This window comes from Chiloscyllium punctatum, chromosome 20, assembly GCF_047496795.1.
Source record: "Chiloscyllium punctatum isolate Juve2018m chromosome 20, sChiPun1.3, whole genome shotgun sequence".
In the NCBI taxonomy this organism is placed as follows: Eukaryota; Metazoa; Chordata; class Chondrichthyes; order Orectolobiformes; family Hemiscylliidae; genus Chiloscyllium; species Chiloscyllium punctatum.
The window spans coordinates 55346807-55368083 of record NC_092758.1 but is presented as its reverse complement, the minus strand read 5'-3'; the positions used below and the strand labels follow the sequence as shown (position 1 = coordinate 55368083).

Below are 21277 nucleotides of genomic sequence, written 5' to 3'. Positions count from 1 at the left end.
AAAAAAAAGTCAAGTGGAATTATAGACAATTATTTTGTTGAATCTCCTCAATGTCTTTTGAGAAAGGCGGTTGTCTTTTTTTTAAACAAAGGCTTTATACATACACAGCAACCATGCCAACATTGTTGCTTCACTAATATGAAGTGATCCAACATTCAAAAAATGGATACAGCTTCACATAATTAGAATTCATAAGTTTGCAACCAGCAAAACTGAGTTCAAGTCGCATACCAGTAACTGCATACAAAATCTAGTGTGAAAATTCTGCTGATTACTAAGACAGTGCTATACTGTCAGAAATTCCTTTTAATGGATGGGGCAACCTACATGTCTACAAGTGAACATAAAACACCCATTTCACTATTTTGAGCAAGGAAGTTACTCCCAGCGTTAGCTGTCCCTCAATTAAAGTTGAAAGCAGACCCATAGCTGATCATCATATTGCTGCAGGTTGGAGTTTGCTCTGTATATATTGTAGGAGGTATGGCAACCATTATAACACTGACTCCACTTCAGACTCCTGTTTCTTTTTTAATGAAATTATTGATTAACCCTGTCTAATTATACATTCCCAAGTCTAACATAGCATGTTCAATAGTTGGCTCCACAACAAACGGAAAACAGTCAGAGTGCAATTTATGAACTCATCCTAAAAGCTATCTTTGTTAATTTGATTGTCCAACCATATGAAATTTAAAGTTGATATGATTATTGAAGTGCTTTTTCTTAGATTACTATAATTTGTGATTTATGTTCTATCCTACAGTGTCACTATTATGGGGACTATGCACAATTCCAACTAATGATTTATATTGTTTATTTCTTATTTCCACCTAATCCAATTCTACACCTTGCTCTGAGTTAAGATCATGTCTCACTACTATACTGATGTCATTTTTTTGACAGAGATACATGATCTCCTTTTCGAGCTTTCTATTATCCTTGAATATTCAGCTCCCAACCATGATCATTTTGCAAATAATTTATATACTGGTTAACATGAGCACTACCTTATCAAGTCATAGAGTCATAGATATGTACAGCATGGAAACAGATCCTTCGGTCCAACTCATCCATGCTGACCAGATAGTCTAAATTAATCTAGTCTCATTTGCCAACACTTGGTCCATATCCCTCTAAACCCTTCCTGTTCATATACCCATCCAGGTGCCTTTTAAATAAATGTTGTAATTGTACCAGCCTCCACCACTTCTTCTGACAGCTCAATCCATACATGCACTACTTTTTGCATGAAAAGGTTGCCCCTTAGGTCCCTTTTAAAATCTTTCCCCTCTCACTCTAAATGTAGGCTGTCTAGTTCTGGACTCCCCCCACCCCAGGGAAGAGGCCTTGTCTGTTGACCGTATCCAGGCCCCTCATGGTTTTATAAACCTTGAAAGGTCACCCCTCAGCCTCTGAAACCCCAAGGAAAAACAGCCTATTCAGCCTCTCCATTCAGCTCAAACCCTTCAACCCTGGCAACATCCTTGTAAGTCTTTTCTGAACCCTTTAAAGTTTCACAACATCCTTCCTGTTGGAGGGAGACAGAATTGCATACAATATTCCAAAAATAGCTTTACTAATGTCCTGTACAGCTGCAACATGACCTCCCATCTCCTATACTCGATGTTGGATTGATTTATTCTTTTATAAAATGGGTAAGAAATCTGAATTGCATAAAAATCCAGCTTAAAATCCAATTTGACCTTTTGTTTGTATTGAAATGGATAACAAAAAAGGTAAATAAAATAGAACGACCTGATAAAGGGGATGTGAACAGCCCATGCCACTATAATAACGTAAACCTGCCAACAACTTGCAGTGTCCACACAAGTGCTGCCGAGATTGGAAATCTGGAAGGTGCCTTCAGAAATACTGCTCTACAGTGTAAGGGGCAACAATCCTCACAGAATGATTTCACTGCCAAATTGATATAATGTAAACTCATGAAAATTAGAATACTTCCTCACTAAAGATGGCTGGGAAATTTAGAAGTACATTTTTAGAAGGCAATGACAACAGATCCTGCAGTAAATAATCTCTCTGGCCATAAAAATTTAATTTACAGGACTAAATCCCATTCTTCCAGAAATTGAAGATGGAAATGTAAAATCTTGAAATCACACAGCAATTTAGAAGGCAACCATTTGCTCCATTAAGCCCATTTTTTTTCTCCAAAGCTATGTGTTTCTTTTATCATTATCTTGATCTTTTCTTTCCCAATCCTGGCATACTTTTCTGTACATGAATTAAATTTAACTCCAAATCCATGCTTTATAGCACTTGGCTTAGACTTTGCATGTCTCAATGAAGATTCCATAATTTGAATGATTGTTGAGACTGATTGCTTCATGCCCTATTCTGTGCTTATTTAGAAGATGTGGCAATGGGTAATGATGATAGATTTGAGCATGTTACGGTTCTAAAACTAATGAAAACTCTTTTGTGGGCCACTAAGCAAGACGCTTGGGGGAAGTGGAACCATTCCAATGGTGCTTTCTGAGTTTAATAACTTTACTGATATAAACAGTCTTAAAATTTCCACCATTATTGTACCCAGGGATTTGTGAGCATAATCAATTATATGGCTTATGGTTACAATATTTTCAGTGCAGATCATGCAGGCAAGTATAATCATGCATCAAAATATTAGTCATCTTTTACAGTTATCCAAACAAATTCTGCCTGATCTAAATTTCTTTGTGATGCCAAAACAGACCCATCTCCAAATTATACAATCTTGCATACTTTTGAGCCTCACTGATCCCCATATTTTAACTTCTTGCAAATGCACTTGCTCAGGGGCTGTGTTAAAATTATGACCAGATTTCCTGGTACAGCTTGAGAAAAGATTTTTGGTGTTTTGTTAAGTTTTGCTGAGAACTTATTTTCACCTACCCTCACGCTGCCTTAAGTGAAGGCTCTCAAAAACACTGTGCATAATGTTCACAAATGAAACCCAAATAAGTTGAAACTTCAAGTTTTCACTAAAAGTCCCATGCCTTCTCTATCCCCAATTTTCTATTCAACCATATTCTAATGAGGAGATTTAACTGTCAGATAATTAGCAGAATCGATGTATTTTTAGTTCTAACTCTCATGGAATAAGTTTCAAATCTATCAAGTAATCATTATATTGTGCATACAGTAAGCATCTATTTAGATTTAGATAAGTATTCAACTTACCTGATAGACTCCAGCCATAAATGTCAAAGTGGAGCCAACGCGAATGGCAAAACAACTTCTGTCACAAAAATCCGTGGACTGGTTAAACATTACTGATTGGGCAGTTTTATTAACATTATTGAGGTCAAACCCAAAGTACTGAACTTCTCGATCCACAACCTGGCCAATCATTAAGCAAAGCACACCAAAGATACCAACTGAAATATGCCTTGATGTTCCCATCAGAAAGTAGATGATGCAGGCAAAGAATGATGTGTAAAGCCCATATATTGGTTCCTGCCCTGCAAGCAATGAATAGGCTATTGACTGAGGGACAAGTAGGATGCCCACAATCAGTCCAGACATAATATCACCCAAAATCCATTCTTTCCATTTGTACTTTGGAAACCATCGTATAACAGGAAAGAGATCAACAAAAAAGTCTTTTGCCTTTGTTGGGGTGCAAGAACAGCACTTCTTCAGCTTTTTCACTGCAATCTTCTTCACATCTAATGCTTTCCTTTCTTGCTCTTCCAATATAACGGGAGAATATTTCCTGTTTTTCGCATTGACAGAGGGTGGTGTACTGAGAACCAACGTGCTGTCAGCATTATTAGCTTCCAAGGAAGTCATTCTGCAATTTGTCTAAACAAATAGAACGAATTAGTTAGTTTTGCTTATGCTCACTGAAGTAGCAAATCTCAACATATGTATGTAGCAAGGGATTACATTATCAAGTTTGATTCAAATAGTATAAGCAATATACTAACTATTATGAACCATAATCATGCAGTTGTCTTCCTTCCTTAAGAAATATTTAACTTATGGATCTAAGTTTGCTCACTGAACTGGAAAGAAAATTTCAGACTTTTTGTCACCATACTGGGAAATATCAGTGAGCCTCTGGTGAAGCATTGATGTTATTATCTGCTTTCTATTTATGTGTTTAGGTTTCCTTGGGTTGGTGACATCATTTCCCATCCTTTTTTCTCAGAGGGTGGTAAATGGGGTCCAAGTCGATGTGTTTGTTGATAGAAGCATGGCATTCCAGCCAGAACTCTATCAACAAACAGATCGACTTGGACCCCATTTACCACCCTCTTGAGAGAAAAAAAAATGGGAAATGACTATACCACAGGAAATGACATCACCAACCCAAGGAAAACTAAACACAAATAAAAAGTGGATCATAACGTCAGTGCTCCACCGGAGGCTCACTGATGTTACCTAGTATGGTGACAAAATGTCTGAAAATGAACCTTCCAGTTCAGCGAGCAAACTTACATCCAGAACTTCCACCTGAGCTACAAATCTTCTCAAAACACGCTAATATTAAATTTCTCAACTAACCAGACTATGTCTGCAACCAAGAAGCAAAAGGATATTAAAAAATTGAAACAAAAAAAATCATTTGGTAAGAACACGCACTTATTTTCAATATGCCCTTCAGAAATAACGATTTACACATTTATATAATATTTTTGTGGACACATTAAGTTTACATTTAATGTGCATAAGTTCATAAAATACAGAAGCAGAATTAGACCATTTGGCCCATCAAGTCAGTACTGCCGTTCGATCATGGCGGATATGTTCCTCATTCCCATTTTTCTGCCTTCTCTCCACAACTCTTCAACCCATTACCAATTAAAAATCTGTCAAACTCCTCCTTAAATTTACTCATTGTCCCAGCATTCTCCACCCTTTGGGATAGTAAATTCTACAGATTCACAGCCCTGAGAGAGAGAGAGGTAGTTTCTCCTCAACTCAGTTTTAAATTTGCTAACCGATAGTCTTATCCTCTCATCCTAGAATGCCCCACAAGAGGAAACATCCGCTCCAATTCTATTTTATCCAAACCTTTTATTGTCTTAAATACCTCAATTTGATTTCCCCTCATTCTTCTAAATTCCAGACAGTACTGCCCTGAACTGTTCGATCTTTCTTCATACGACAAACCCCTCATCACTGGGATCAATTTCATGAACTGCCTCTGAACTGCCTCCAATGTATTACATCTTTACTCAAATAAGTGGACCAAGACTGTGTACAATACTCGAGGTGCAGTCTCAGCAATACCTTGTAAAGTTGCAATAGTGGATCCTTATCTTTATATTCTATCCCTTCAGCTAGAAAAGCCAACATTCCATTCGCTTTCTTTATTATCTGCTGTACCTGCATGCTCATTTCTGGTGACTCATGAATGAGTATACCTAGATTCCGCTGCATCAGACCACCCCATTGAGAGAATAGGTCGCCTTCCATTTTTTTTGACCCAAATGCATGACCTCGTAGGTCTCAGTGTTCAACTCCATCTGCCACATTTGCCTCACTCTCCTAACCTAGCTATATCCATTTGTAAGGTTCTCATTTCAACTGACCGGCCTGCCTATTTTTGTGTTGGCCACAAATCTGGCTATCGAGCCTTCTATCCCTGTATTCGCATTGTTAATGCGGATTGTAAATAGCTGGGATCCAAGGACTGAAGCCTGTGGCACCCCACTAGTTATATCTTGCCATCCAGAGAAAAAAAATTACCATGACTCTTTGTCATCTATCCAGGCTAAAATTCCCCCTAATCCCATATGATCCCACCTTGTGATTAACCTTTTGTGCAGCACCTTATCATATGCCTTCTGCAAGTCCAGATAAATTACATCTACCACATCCCCATTATCCAACTTGCTTGTTACATCTTCGAAGAACTCTAACAAATTAGCCAAACAGGATTTGTCCCTCATAAAACTGTACTGGCACTGATGGATAGAGTTTGACTTTCCAAATGTCCCTATACTGTGTCCTCAATAATTGATTCTAACACTTTCCCAACAAATGTTAAACTAACTGGTCTGTAATTTCCCACATTTTGGTTACCTTCCTATCTGAATAAGCGCGTTATATTAGCCATTTTCCAATCCACTGGAGCCTGTGTGCATGATGTTTCATTTTCTAAAAATGCTTTAAAATGTTTAATACTATTTCATCATAGTCTAATGAGATTCTGTAATCAAGTGAATCTAAGAGTACATGGAGATCTTGATCAGATGGGCCAATGGGTATTAGATGCAGTTTAATTTAGATAAATGAGGCAAGATTTACATAGTTAATGGTAGGGAGTTGGGGTACTGTCAAACAGAGGGACCTATGGGTGCAGGTTCATAGTCCCCTGAAAGCAGTATCGCATGTCGTCAAGTTGGTGAAGACAGTGGTAGACATGCTTGCATTCATTGGTCAGAGCATTGGAGTTTCAGAATTAGGCCATCATGTTGCGGCTGTACAATACATTGGTGAGGCCACTTTTGGAATACGGAGTACAATTCCAGTCGCCCTGCTGTAGAAAGAACATTGTTAAACTAAAAAAGGTGCAGAGAAACCTTCGAAGCTGCTGGGACTGGGGAGTTTGAGTTACAAGGAGAGTTTGGATAGGCTAGGACTTTTTTCCCCTGGAGCAGAGGCTGAAGGGTGACCATACAGAGGTTTAAAAAACCATGAGGGGCATAGATAACGGGATTACAAAAGGTCTTTTTCCAAGGGTAGGGGACTACAAACCTAGAGAGGGTACAGGTTTAAGTGAGGTGAAAGATTTTTTTTTAAAAAAACAGGACCTGAGCAGCAATATTTTCACACAGAAGGGTGCATGTGTGGAATGAGCTACCAAAGGAAGTGGTAGAGGCTAGTATACTTACAACATTTCAATGACCTTTGGACAGATACAGGAATAGAAAAGATTTAGAGGGATATGGACCAAATACAGGCATATGAGACTAGTTTAGTTTGGCAAATTGGTCAACAAAGACGAATTGGACCAAAGGGCCTGTTTCTGTGTTGTATGACACTGTGACTCAACATTAGAGAAGACTGTATAGCTCATAGTAAAAATATTGTTCATTCTATACAAGTAACTCCAGTAAATTTAATTATAAAGTACTTGTGGTTTTCAGCTAGTAGACAAGTCTTAGAAATATACACTATAGGCCAACTTCATGGAATGAAGTGTTGATTTTACTACACAAAATGCTAATCCCTTCACAAACCAAAGAAAATCAGCTGCTGCTCTATTTTTACAGAAAATGTGTACACAAGAGTGTTCAAGGACAATGTGTATATAACTATTTTAAAAGATGATAAATACTTCATTTACAAAAGTATATAACCCTAAAGCTAGAACTTACAGCAATTTGTTGGTTATTACTACAACACAGATTATGATCTCGATTTAAACTTTTCTTTACCATTGCCTCTCAAGTTCCTAAAGGAAACTTCAAGGATAAACAAATCCTACAAGTCATTAATGAACAATTAAAAAGTCAGTGAAATTATCAATTGGGAAAATAAAACAGTAAATTATTTACAGCTTACTCTGCTTGCTTTGCTTTGAAGTTATTCAATTGCCTCAATACACGACAGACAACCAATAGTCTGGAATATGCGACTGTTGTGAAGAACCCAGTGGGAAGGATCTACTTAATCAAGCACAATTTCACAATAAAGGATACAGTTCCAATTTCCCAGTACTCACTAGTTAAGGGCTATTTAAGCATTGCAGCATTCCATTGCTGATTGTTGCAACATATTCTAGTTGGAAAAACAAGTGCAAATTAAACCAACTTCTTGAGATGCCAAACTTGATCAATACCTATAATTTCATATATTCAATGCATTATCTTAAATGTTAATTTCAGACATCGATTTTGAATTATATAATATCTTTCTGACTCATCTATGTACTTGCCCAAACATTTTTCCATCAGATTTTCCTGATAAGGTCTATATTGTCAGGAAATAGCATATCCTCTGACTCACAAGTTGGTGAATATTGCAATTCCTTTTCAGAAATTAACATGGCTGTGATAAACCTGATATCTTTTATTGTCTGAATGCTTACTTGACAGAAGCTTAAAGTGAAGCAGGTCTTATTGCAAGCATAAAGATACCTGAGCAATCTTGATTGTGATGTACTCTCTTCTGAAAAAAGCCAAACTCAATTTCAAGCATTTCATCTAGAACATTTTAAAAAACTTCAACTTCTACCAAGTAGGCTGCTAGTTTTAAGTTGTTAAAGGATACAACTGAATTTCTAGCTTTAGTTGCTACTTGTACTTGGTCGGTCATGACAGGAGATTATTTATTTTGGAAGGGATCCCATCCAGATATATCTTAAGCATCTCTTAATGAACTAAATTTAGCCACGAGACAGAGACAGACAAATGAGAGACAGACAGACAGACAGACAGACAGAGAGAGAGAGAGATGTCTATGGAGACATCTACAGGCTGAGCAATAGGAGCCTATCTGGAAATTTCTCTAAATTTATAGTAGCCAAGGTGAGTCTCAAATACAGAAATTGTCAGCTCTTTTGTGTAATGTGTGTGCAAGAGGCAGTTTAGAGTCATAAAGATGTACAGCATGGAAACAGACCCTTCGGTCCAACTCATCCATGCCGACCAGATATCCTATATTAATCTAGTCTCATTTGCCAGCACTTACCCCATATCCCTATCAACCCTTCCTATTCATGTACCCATCCAGATGCCTTTTAAAAATGTTGTAATTGTACCAGCTTCCACCAGTTCCTTTCTTGGGGTGGACTATTTACTTTTCATTTAAGTATACACAAAAGGACTCAGCAGAGTGCCAAGAGGTAAGTTGTGAGAAGGAGGTGCATTTATTCCACAGATCACTGATTATGCCTCCATTTATTGTTAGCAAAAATGGAGTTTGAAAAAAAAGGTACCATTCTTTCTCAAGGAATTTTTCTCTATGTGCTCCACCCAGAACATTTACACCCAAATAGGAAAAACTGACTCAAAAATGAAAGATTCAACTTTACCCTAAATGTGTCTCATTTCAGATATGGGAAGTATCAGTAATCCTTTGCAAATGGCTTTGCACAGTTCTGGTACAAAATCAAGGCTTTTCTCTTTAAAAAAGAAAGTGACACATTCAACTGAACTCAACTTTTCTTAGCACCTCCTACTCTTTAATATTCATCTTGGTGTTTCCTCTAAAAACCCTCATCCTTGTTCTTAACCCCCTGCAAACCTGGCCATCGTTCATTGTTTCTGGACACTACAGATCCACTACATCCTTCTGTTTTCACCACTGCCCAAGGAAGGCCTCTTGCTCCATCTCCCAAACAATTCCAACAGCCCCATTCCTGCAGTCCATTTGTCAGACATTTCTGCCATTGTCAATCTGGTTTAGCTGGATCTTGACCTTGACCTTGCCTGTGATACTTTGTTCAAGACAATTCAATCACTGCCTCCTTCCTTAAGCTCACTTCATTGTACAGACCTGATCACCACTTCATTGGACATTAGAGAAGGACTAGCTTCAGCCCACTGAGCTGATAACTCATCTCCTTATAGAATCAGATGTTTATAGCACAGCAGGAGGCCATTCAGTCCATCATCTTTATGCCGGTCAACAAAGATTGGATTACACAAATCCCATTTCCAATTCTCAGCATATAGCCCTGCAAGGCTTTGGCAACATAACTAAATATATAAATAGTATGAGAGTTTCTGACTCAACCACCCTTTTAGGTAACGTGTTCCACACTTCCACCACCCTTCAAGTAAGAACATTTCTCAAGTCTCCTCCTATCTCTTATCTTAAATTTATGCCTACTAGATATTAACTCCTCTATTACTTGAAAAAGTGCCTTCCTATCCACCCTATCAATTCCTCTCAATCTTATAAGCCTTCATCAGTATCCCTTCTCAACCTTTGCTGCTCTCAGGAAAATCCCAGCCTATCTTTCCTCACAGCTTAGATCCCCTACTCAGGCAGCATCCTGGTAAATCTCCTCTGCATCCTCTAAAAGGGAAAATCACATCCATCCTGTAAAATGTGATTACCAGAACTGCATTAAGTATTTCAGTTGTGGCCTAACCAGAATTTTATATAGTTATAGCATAACCTCTTTGCTTTTGTATTCTATATCTCAGCTAATTAAGATGAATACCTTGTATGCTTTCTTAGCCACCTTTCCTATTTGCCCTGTTACCTTCAAGGATCTTTGGATATGCATATCAAGATCCTGTTGATCTTCAGTACTTTCTAGGGTCTTATCATTCATAGTGTAATCTCTATGGCATTACCTCATGATACTTCAGGCTGAATTTCAATTGCCCACCTGACCAGCTGTGGTTCTCCTCATTCCACTTACAGCTATCTTCACTATTTAGCACTATTAATTTTCATGTCATCTGTGAATGCTTTGATCATACCATGTACATTTAACGATTTGGACTTAAATGTATATCATGAACAGTAAAGGCCCCAGCACTGACCTGAACCCATATGATATCTCAGATTCCTAGTCAAGTGCCAGATCCAACTTAAACAGATCATTCGTCATTTTGATTTATTTTAATTAGCCAAATTATCCACTACTTTTTTTTCAGGCTTACTTACAGTACAATGCCACTATTCAGTTTCAATCCAGAATAATCCATCACTTTAACCATCATCTGACATTACTTCCAACATTAACTGTGGTGTGCACATCCTTTTCAGAGTACCTCATCCTCTTCCAGCATCTGACCCAACCAAACTAGTATCTCTATCTATTGGCAATTTCTTGCTCACCTCTCTTTCTTTTGAACCTAGTGATTCATTTCATCTTTTCATCACCTTTCCTCTCAACTGCTTTCCTGACCTCCTCATAATCCAATCTACTCAAAAATTTCCCTTTCCTCATGCACTATTTCAAAATCACCGTCAAAGCCACTCTCTTCAAACCCACTTGTCCTATGCAACCAATAGCCCATTTCCCCATCTATTTCCTCTTAAATTTTCAAAAGCATCATTCCCCACCAGCATTGTGTCCGCCTCTGGAAGCTGACACCCAATTCAGCAGAAAAGACATCAGCCAGTTACAAGTGGTACTCCATGTGTTTCTAACAATCATACAATCAACCTCCTCAACCTTTCCACAACCACTGAGATTTGATGACACTTTTTTAAAAAATATAAATATTTTTATTAAACATTTTTTTCAAATCCCTCACAAAACAACTATAAGATAAAGATGGTACAATGATGTCATATCACAATACTATTAATGATAAACTACCTACTATTCTACCAGGACAAACTACCTACTTAACTTAAACGAAACTACAATCAAATTAAATAAAAATTAAATAAAGCTGAATTCCAAATTAGCTTAAATCACATTACTTTATTCTATTTCACTCACCATACCTCCACTAAAGCTCCCAGCCCTAGGGGCACCAGTCATTGTACCTGTTTTCCACCCACACACCCCCCCTCCCCCACTTCCCCCTTCAGGACCCCACAGGCACCCAAACTGATTCCCATGGTTATATCACAGTTCTATGCTGATAAATCTGCGTCAATATAATTTAGAAAGGGCCACGTCTTATAAAACTGTTCGGTTTTGTGGTGCACCATATTTGAGAGGTAGTCTTGAGGGAGATGCTCTATTACCAGCCTGCGCTACCCCGTAAGACCTGGGGTTTTGCCAACGTCCAATTCATTAAAATTTTCTTCCTCGCACTTTGTGTAGCATTCTTGCCCAATCTGTTCTAGTGTTTCCCCAAAGATGAAAAATTTGGCAACCTCAGAAGAAGAAATACCGGGTCCACTTTGACTTCAATTCCCAGGATTTCCTTCAGCTTCCTTATTATGGCACTCTAGTATCTCCAGATCTTGCAACATGACCAATAGCCGTATGTGAGATTGCCTACACTAATTTTACATTTGGGACGCCCTGGAGATGCTCCCCTCTGAACTTAGCTAGCTTCTCTGGCACCATGTGAGCCTAGTGTAAAATCTTCAAGAGCGTGGCCTGTGCTTTGTTAACATATTGAGATTTTCTCTACATTTTCCCATGTATCTTCCCCATGTTTCCAATGAAATATCCTTTCCTATTTTCCGATTCTAAGTCCTACAGAGTCTCTCCACATCTTTACTCAGAGTGTAGTAAGGGTATGGAATGCTTTGTCTGCAAAGGTAATAAATGTACTTAAAGTTGGCAAATCTAAGTTGTCATTGGACAAGCATATGGACATACATGGAATAGTGTAGGTTAGATCGGCTTCAGATTGGTATGACAGGTCGGCGCAACAGCGAGGGCCGAAGGGCCTCTACTGCACTGTAACGTTTTATGTTGTATCTCCTAAGGCACATCCTTTCTGTAAATGATACAAAGTACTAACTGAAAGAGCGCCCGTGCACCGGAGCACTCTTCTCCACGTCTGACTTGCAAGGGTGAGCAAACAGTGTGGTCTTCCTCAGTATATAATCCCTTATCTGAAAAGTACCAGAACAGATCCCTATTAGGCAATCTATATTTCTTATTTAGGTGGACAATTAGATGATGCCTTGAATACATCTCCCAAACAAGAGATTCCCTTATTCTCCCATAGCTTAAAGCTGGAGTCCGAGGTCTTAAGCCAATTGCCCTCGTCTAACCTCATTATCCTCCAAAGCTTTCACCGAATTTAAAAAGAAATGATTGGGCTCTTATACTGCTCAATCATGGATTCCATCTTATCCATGAATAATAGATTAACTAGGGGACATCTTGACTGAGAGGTTTCAATGTCAAGCTAAATCGATTCAGAATCCTCCTGTATCCAGTCACCCACACCTCCTAACAAAGCGCTTACTTGATATCTCTAAATCCAGAAGGTTAACCCCACCTCACCCTGAGGGAACTACAACTTAGTCAAATTTAATTAGGGGGTGTCTGCGACACCAAATAAAGGATCCTAGCTAACCATTGAGCCTCCGTAACACTTGTCTGGGTAGCAACAATGGGATCATTCTCATGGGGTACAACAGGCGAGGAAGAACGTTCACTTTAATCAGGGCTAATTGGCCTAACAATTACACTACACTCCTTAAATGTACAGAATTAGTAGGGAAACTAACATTTCATGATTAATTTAGCTTAGTTATAATCACATAATTAAAAACACATTTATTGATTAATCCCAGTCTTCTGCTTAACAATAGCTAATTTAGATATTGACACTAACTTCATGTGACACTGTTTAACCTCATTTGACAAAAAAAACTTCTTTGTTGTACAATCTGAGAACAAATTTCACAGCTGAATTTACCGAAATTCAAATTAAGCCAGCATATTAATAGTTCTTTATTCCTAATGGACGTGGTGCACCATGACAATAGATCCAAATCCATTTTAACATCTACACCAAGCTCTACCTCTGCTTTTGACTCCTTAACCAACACCTATGTCTATCTGATATCAACTCCTGAATGAGTTAAGACTTTCTAAAGCTAATTATCTCGAAGGTCAATATTAGTTTTGGTTCCAGTAACAAGCTCTTCTGCTTTGCCACTGATTCTTTTAGGACAGTCACAATCTTTAGGTTGAACCCTGGTTATTTACATTCTTGACATTCTATTTGACCCTGGACTGCTTGTTAAACAAATCATGTCCTATCTAATATTAACACTACTCTATTTATACCATTGAAACATTGCCCACCTCTGCCCTGAGCTGAGCTCCTTCACTTCCAAAAAACATTACACAAGCTTTTAAATTTTGATCTATCATCCAAAAACAAAGAAAGTCACTCCTTAGAAGCTGGAAGAATCACGATCCACTTTTACAAAGAGTTAATCGGACAGTTTGGCGAATGAATCAGTCCTTGACTAATCATCAAATTAGAACTTAACATCAGGAATGTAATCATAAATGTTACATAAAATATTCCATACCTATCTGCTTTGTATTGATTGAATTGAATTAAATTGAATAATCTCATTTCATTTCAAGATATTTTCATTCAAAGTAATTCAAAGAAAGCTATCTTCACAGATTCTCGAGATGTAGGGTTGCCTTACAAGCAAAGGTTGAGCAGGTTAGGTCTATTCACATTGCAGTTTGGAAGAATGACAAGAAGTGCATACAAGAAACTGAGGGGAATGAAGGGGTGAATACTGAGAAGACACCTTCTCTTTGTGGGGGAGTCTAGCATGAGAAGATTCAGTTTAAATACAAAAGCAAGATAGAGATGAGAACTTACTTTTCCAACTTAAAGTATTATTAGTCTGAAAAATTCCATTCCCCAGATTACAGTGGAAGCTGCTGCCATTGAATACAGTCATGGCTTCGGTCCAATCAGTCCATGTTGGCCATTATTCCAAACAAAACTAATCCCACCTGCCTGTGATTTGCCCACACCTCTCCAATCATTTCTTATTCGTGTACTTATCCAAATTTCTTTTCAATGATACAACTGTACCTGCATGCACCACTTCTTTTGGAAGTTCATTCCACACATGAACCATTCTGTGCATGGTTTGTCCCTCCTTTCCATTTTATAAATTTTTCTTGTCTCACCGTAAAAATATGCTCCCTAATATTGAAATCACCCACCACAGGGAAAATACGTCTGCCATTCACCTTATCTATATCCCTCATGATTTTATAAACCTCAATAAGGTCACCCCTTAAACCTTCTACATTCCAAATGAAAAAAAAAGTCCCAGCCTATTTTTTTTTAATTCAAATCCTCCATCCTAGTAAAACTTTTCTGAACCTTCTTCAAATTAACAATATCCTTCCTATAATAGGGTGACCAGAACTGGACACAGTCCCCCAGAAGAGGCTTCACCAACGTCCTGTGTAATCTCAACATAACGTCCCAACTCTTATATGCAAATGACAAAAGTTATTAGCTTGACCCATTTGGTAGCTGAAACTCTCATCTGAATCAAATGTTAAATGGGGTCAAGCTCCCACCCTGGAATTAAGTTTATGCCTTACACAGTTTCAATACTAAGAATGCTGCATTGCTGGAAAATATCAGACTCAGAAAAAGGTCCATTTGAGCAGCTCAGATGGATGGTTAAGATTGCGTGGCACAGTTCAAATAACATCAAGCAGCATGCCAAGGGGTCGATCAACATTTCTCCTGAAAAGAATATCACCATTTTAGTCTTAATGCATAAGGTGCTTAAAAAAAAAGCAGTAATAATTCAAAACATTTACTTAGCAATTCTGGTACATGTCCACATCACAAAATGTTCCTGGCTGGTGATAGAAACTACCCCACTGTTTTACCATCAGTAACATCTTCCCGTCAAAAATCCTCCAGCCAGGAACATTCAATAGTGCTGACTGAATATTGGACACTATCCACTGCAAATTAATATTTTACAATGTTACTACATTCTGATAACTAATCCGATAGAAAATGTGGGAACCTTTCCAAAATGTGCTTTCATACAGAGCTAAAAATTTGGGAGCCAAATTCAAAGTCATTCTTTTCAGAGATGTTAAATCATTTTATAAGCAGCAACAACAGCAGTTTCTTGTAATGCACCTGACCTGCTTAATTTTAAGCAGTTTTACATCAAGATAAAACCATTTTATTATTTGCATAGAAAGTTGTGAAGAGAATTATGGAAGCATGATAGCAATTGAGGATTGACCATGAAACAAATTTCAATCCAGACATTATATATGAAACAATACACATTAATAATATCTTAAAAAATACTGGTAAGTCTTTTTTTTAAATAACATTTCAGTGCAAGGGGCAATACAGTCAAAGAATATGAATTTACTAATTTTATCTTTCACATTTTATGATGAATGGTAATATGACAATAGTCAGGAAAGAATCTGGGACTGCCTTACTTTCTGAATAATATTGGAAAAATCAATGCTTCACAATAACACAAAATTAATTTACAACTAGTCACCATTGTACATGGGTGAATACAGCAGTAATGATCAGCACAAAATGATCCAAAATATAATACTCTGATTAGCACCAAATAAAGAATTAGCCATTCGTCAAGCTCAGAAGATGGCCTAGATATGTATTCCTGTCTTAAATGCATAAACCAAGAGAAAAAAAAAGGCAATCTGAGGTCTTGGCTTAAGGCTTAATGGCTCATCAGACAATAAAAAAAGCCTTTCCTGTAAATTCCGTAGCAAGTCCTGATAGGAGATTGGAAATCAATTTCCTCTGACTAAGAACCCAGGATTCTACCAGTTAAATCAAGCCAACTTTATCACCTAAATTACAGGAAGAAATGTTTCACTGAAGTTTACTTACGTTTTGATACACTAGCATGGTCTACAGTCATGCTCAAGATCTGAAGCAATGCAATTACAAACCAGCTAACTTAATGAAGTTATCAAGACCATGACACTGGTGTATATACTACACAAATGTAACAGTTGGTTGTAATCACCACAGGGTGGCAATACACTGTTGAAACTGTAATTAGTAATAAAAGAGATTGTTATCTCTGTTCCAACAAATTGATTCAGATAAAAATGATTAAAGTAAATTAAAATATTGTTATAATGTAACCTTGTAATCATCTTAGTGAACTTCTTTAAGTAGCAGCATCTAGACTTGCTGTCAATCCACCTCTTCAACATTGCAGATTATTTCCATCATCTCATTTACAACAGACAAACAGCGAGGTACACCTATTGCTTAACAGTCATAACTTGGACTATTTTCTGCTCACCAAGCTGTACTTAGCAACTGAAATAATCCAAATAGACCAGTGCTTGGGGAGTGCATTAATGAATCCACATCTCATCTGCAAACAGTATCCCCAGTAAAATAAACTCTGTTGCTACTTTGGAATTTATGCCAACTTCTCACGAGGCAACAGACATTGTTTCAAAGGGATCCTGCATTCTGCAGAGGCAGAGCTACCAGATTATCATCTTATGATTGTATTGCTGAATTATTTGTACAAGTCCACCATCTCCTCATTCTGTGCCATTCATGTCCAGTCATAGAGTCTTAGAGATGTACAACTCGGTCCAACTCATCCATGCCGACTAGATATCCAAAACTGTCCCATTTGCCAGCACTCAGCCCATATCCCTCTAAACCCTTTCTATTCATATACCCATCCAGATGCCTTTTTAAAAAAAGTTATTATTATACTGGCCTCAACCATTTCCTCTGGCAGCTCATTCCATAACGTACTCATTGTACAAAAAGATTGCCTCTTAGTTCCCTTTTAAATCTTTTCCATCTCACCTCAAACCTACGGCCTCCAGTTTTGGACTCCCTTAGCCTCAGGAAAAGACTGACTATTCACCGTATCCATGCTCCTCATTATTTCATCAACCTCTGCAAAGGTCCGCCATCAGCTTCCAACACTCCAGGAAAAATAGCCCCAGCCTATTTAGCCTCTGCCTATTGCTGAAACTCTCCAATCCTGGCAACATCCTTGTAAATCTTTTCTGAATCTCTTCAAATTTCACAACATCTTTCCGATAGCAGAGGAATTCAATGCAGTATTTCAAAAGTGGCTTACCCAACGTTCTGTACACCCAACTCCTACACTCAAGTACTGACCAATAAAGGCAAGCATACCAAATGAAACAATTAACTAATCAAAAAATTACATTGCAATGCCTGATGTAACATTTGGGCTTTGAAAATTCCACAATGTTAAACAAATAGTTAAAAGTATTTGGATATAATTATAACTGCACTTTTGACTTAGCAACAGTTATGCAAGGCATATTTACAGTAAACAAGTGCCACAATAACACAAATATTATGGAATTATGTCCTTTGATGGGAAGTGGGGGTAGTGGTGGTAGCTCATTGACAAAATAACTAGCATGTGGATTAGGTTAAAGCCAGCGACACAGAGTTTGATCCAAATTCCAGCCGAGTAGTCCTACCCATGAAATAAAAAGCATCACAGCACATTCCCAAGGATCCACAACTAATTGCCAAAGAACAACCTTGGGGTAAGAATTCAATGTCCTGATCTTCCTTGAAGAAAGTTAAAAACTGAAGTTATTTCCTTACAATTTGCCTTTTACAAACAGGCTTCAAATGCTTACAAAATTCTTATTCAATAATCTAACAATGATTTTGAAAAAGCCCACCACCACCACAACAGAAAATATTGATCCAGCCTAACTTACGAAGCCATGATCAGATTCGTTTTTTAAAAAGAAGAATGATAAAAAGTTTATTTTAGTTTCCATATATGCTGAAATGGTAATGGGACATTAACATTTCATAAAAATAAAAAAAAAGTGTGACTTGCTATATGACATTGCTGATCACGTCTGCCATGACAATATTAAAAACATTTAGCACCAAGACATATCGGTTAAACATAACAGATGGAGCAAAACAAACTTATTGGAATCACTACAGCTGAGCTGATAACATTTTCACTGAGTTCCGAGAGTCAGCGTACAAGTTCAACTCCAGATTAGAGTAGAAAAATCAAGGCTAACACTTCGTATTGTACTGCGCTGTTATACTGTCAGAGATGCCATAATTTGGATATGACATTAAACCAGGGCCCGGTTATCCCTCTCCAGTGGGCATAATATAATCCCAAGGCACTATTTCAAAAGAAGAGCAGGGACTTATCCCCAGTGCCCTGGCCAATATTTATCCCTCAAATCAACAACAAAAACAGATTATCTGGTCATTATCAGATTGTGGGAATTTGTTATGCACACATTAACTGGTATGCTTCCTATATTCCAAGCGTTAACACACTTCAAAAAGTACTTCATTGGTTAGAAAGTGCTTGGACACATGATCGGTAATGAAAAGCACCAGATAAAAACAGATTATTTTTATTATTACCCTTTTTAGGTAGGGAGTTCCAGATCCTATCATCCTCTGGGTGAAAAGATTTGCCTCCTCTCCCGTCTAACCATTCTAACAATTTATTTAAACCTATGTTTTTTGAGCAAGAGCAGTTGTTAGCAAGTCCAGAAAGTTAGACCATTTTTTGAACAGCGTCACCTATACCCCCTCCCCACAGCCAAATAAAAACAGGCCAATTTGTAATACATAGTTCAAACTGTTGGGCCTTAACTGCCTTGTCCAATAAGGATTTGGCTGAATCCAAGCTCTTTCTGGAAGTTAATCACCATCCTAAGGAAGATTGCATTGTGTCCCTTTTGGGCAACTGATGTTTCTGTACCAAAAGGCCATGCAACAACAAAACTGCATTAGTTTCAGCAATTAACTAACTGAAAAAGTTTGTGTCACTCCATTAAGGTTTGCATAGTACATGCAGAACTTCATTCTGCTCTGTCTGTTACTAAACTTTCCGACAGGGAAAGGTCAGAACGTGCAAACCCAGTTTCAACTAATTGCCAACAGATCAAGCCGAAAAGCCAACTCTGATGAAAGGTGACCGACTTGAAAAATTAACCGTTCCTCACTCCATAGATGTTGTCAGGCCTGCTGAATGTTTACAGCAGTTTTTGATCTTAATTTTTACATTCCCCTGGGTTAGTTTCAATTTCACACAAACTCGCACAAAATTAACTTGAATATCCAATCCGCTTTCGCTTTAAGATAAAACAAGAGGTGTGTCACAGGTCAACTTCAGGCACAAAGCATTAATACAATAAACTTTTCCTGTTTGACAGGTACCTGCGACATCACGAAAGAACCTACTGTCACACTATCAGACAGTGGTATTGATAACTTAATCAGATGCCCCAGTAATCTTTAACTTTCAAAAGGACAGCGTCTGACACCCAGAAGGAATTATTAGCAGATTTGTTTTGAAAGGTGCAGAAGTGGTTTTGATCACGGTTAACTAAGGAAACTATTAAATTATTGAGTAATTAACAACATGGAAACAGAAGGCGCGATTCCGTGCTGCTCAATTTCAATGAAACCAACTCACGGAATTGCATCGCTGCACAATAAAAAAAACCACACTCACCTACTGCCAGGTTGAGCAATGATTACAACGTAACAAGTAATCACAGCCTTGTTACAAGTGAAACAATGTAACAAACGGGAGCGATATTTCTTGCCGGCGACAAATACCCACTGGGGCATTGGCCACGTACAGCCATCCCCGGCCATACGCCGGGAAACGTCACCGTTGGGGGGCGGGGATGGCTGCGGCCCCGCCCACCGCTCCCACCTGATTGGTCAGGGCTCCGATCATGCGCCGCCGCTCACGGACCTGTATGAGGACCGGCCAGGATGAGCTCCGCCCACTCATTGAACATGAGTGTGACAAATGGCTCCTGTATAAGTACAGCTGCTTTTGCCGCTTCAACTGTTGCAGATTTACTTTTTTACTAATTCAGATAATATCCAATGCATACTTTGTAATACTTCAGAAACTTACATGCACGTCAGTTAGTATCGCCGACAGTGAATGGCAGGTTGAATCTCACCTGTTTCAATCTCAGGATCCTTGCCCAGCATCGCTGTCAATATATTACCCATTTAGGTTAAGAAATATGATATATTTGTGTTCATGCCACTGTGCGCTCAAATGTAATAGCAGCTCGATATGCTTAAACGAGTTTACAATCTGCAGCCAGTCAAATATTATTCACTCAATGTTGCCAAGTTTAGAAGCAGCGTTAGATTTCTGAATATAAAATCTCAACTGCGTCAGTAATAACACTTTGAAAATGTGGTGTTGTATTCATCATTACCAGTATGATATTGCAACAGTAACTGTCTTATTGTATTGGTAAATACAACGAATAATGTTTGACTTCGAAGATTAGCCAGTAAACTGACTATCTAACTATTATAGAACATGACAGGGATGAATGTTTCTCAATAGTGACTGTATCAGCCAAGAAACAAATCACTTGACCTAATCCAAATTTCCAGCAGCTGGTCTGTAGACCTGCAGGTTACAGCATTTAAAACAATTATCCAGACACTTCTTCAATGAGTTGAAGGTTTCTGCCTTTATTATCCTTTTTAGGCGGGGAGTTCCAGATCCTATCACCCTCTGGGTGAAAAGATTTGCCTCCTCTCCTGTCCAACAAACCCTAACTCATTGGCGGCACAGTGGCACAGTGGTTAGCACTGCTCCTCACAGCGCCAGAGACTGGGGTTCAATTCCCGACTCAGGCAACTCTCTGTGTGGAGTTTGCACGTTCTCCCTGTGTCTGCGTGGGTTTCCTCCGGGTGCTCCGGTTTCCTCCCACAGTCCAAAAATGTGCAGGTTTAGGTGAATTGGCCAAGTTAAATTGCCTGTTGTGTTGGGTAAAGGTAGGGGAACGGGTCTGGGTGGGTTATGCTTCGGCGGGTCGGTGTGGACTTGTTGAGCCGAAGGGTCTGTTTCCACACTGTAAGTAATCTGATTGTCC

The 21277-nt window shown here is 38.3% G+C and overlaps 1 protein-coding gene across 1 annotated transcript in view; it reads right to left on the bottom strand.

The window, feature by feature from the left end:
- Positions 1 to 20034, bottom strand: part of slc26a2 (solute carrier family 26 member 2) — a 28473-nt gene extending 8439 nt beyond the window's left edge. The window contains exons 1-2 of the mRNA XM_072590947.1: positions 19876 to 20034; positions 3187 to 3810 (exon numbers count right to left, since the gene is read on the bottom strand). Coding sequence (XP_072447048.1) covers positions 3187 to 3798 — 612 coding nt within the window. The 5' untranslated portion in view covers positions 3799 to 3810; positions 19876 to 20034. The remainder of the gene's footprint in view (positions 1 to 3186; positions 3811 to 19875) is intronic.
- Between the last annotated feature and the right edge of the window lie 1243 nt (positions 20035 to 21277).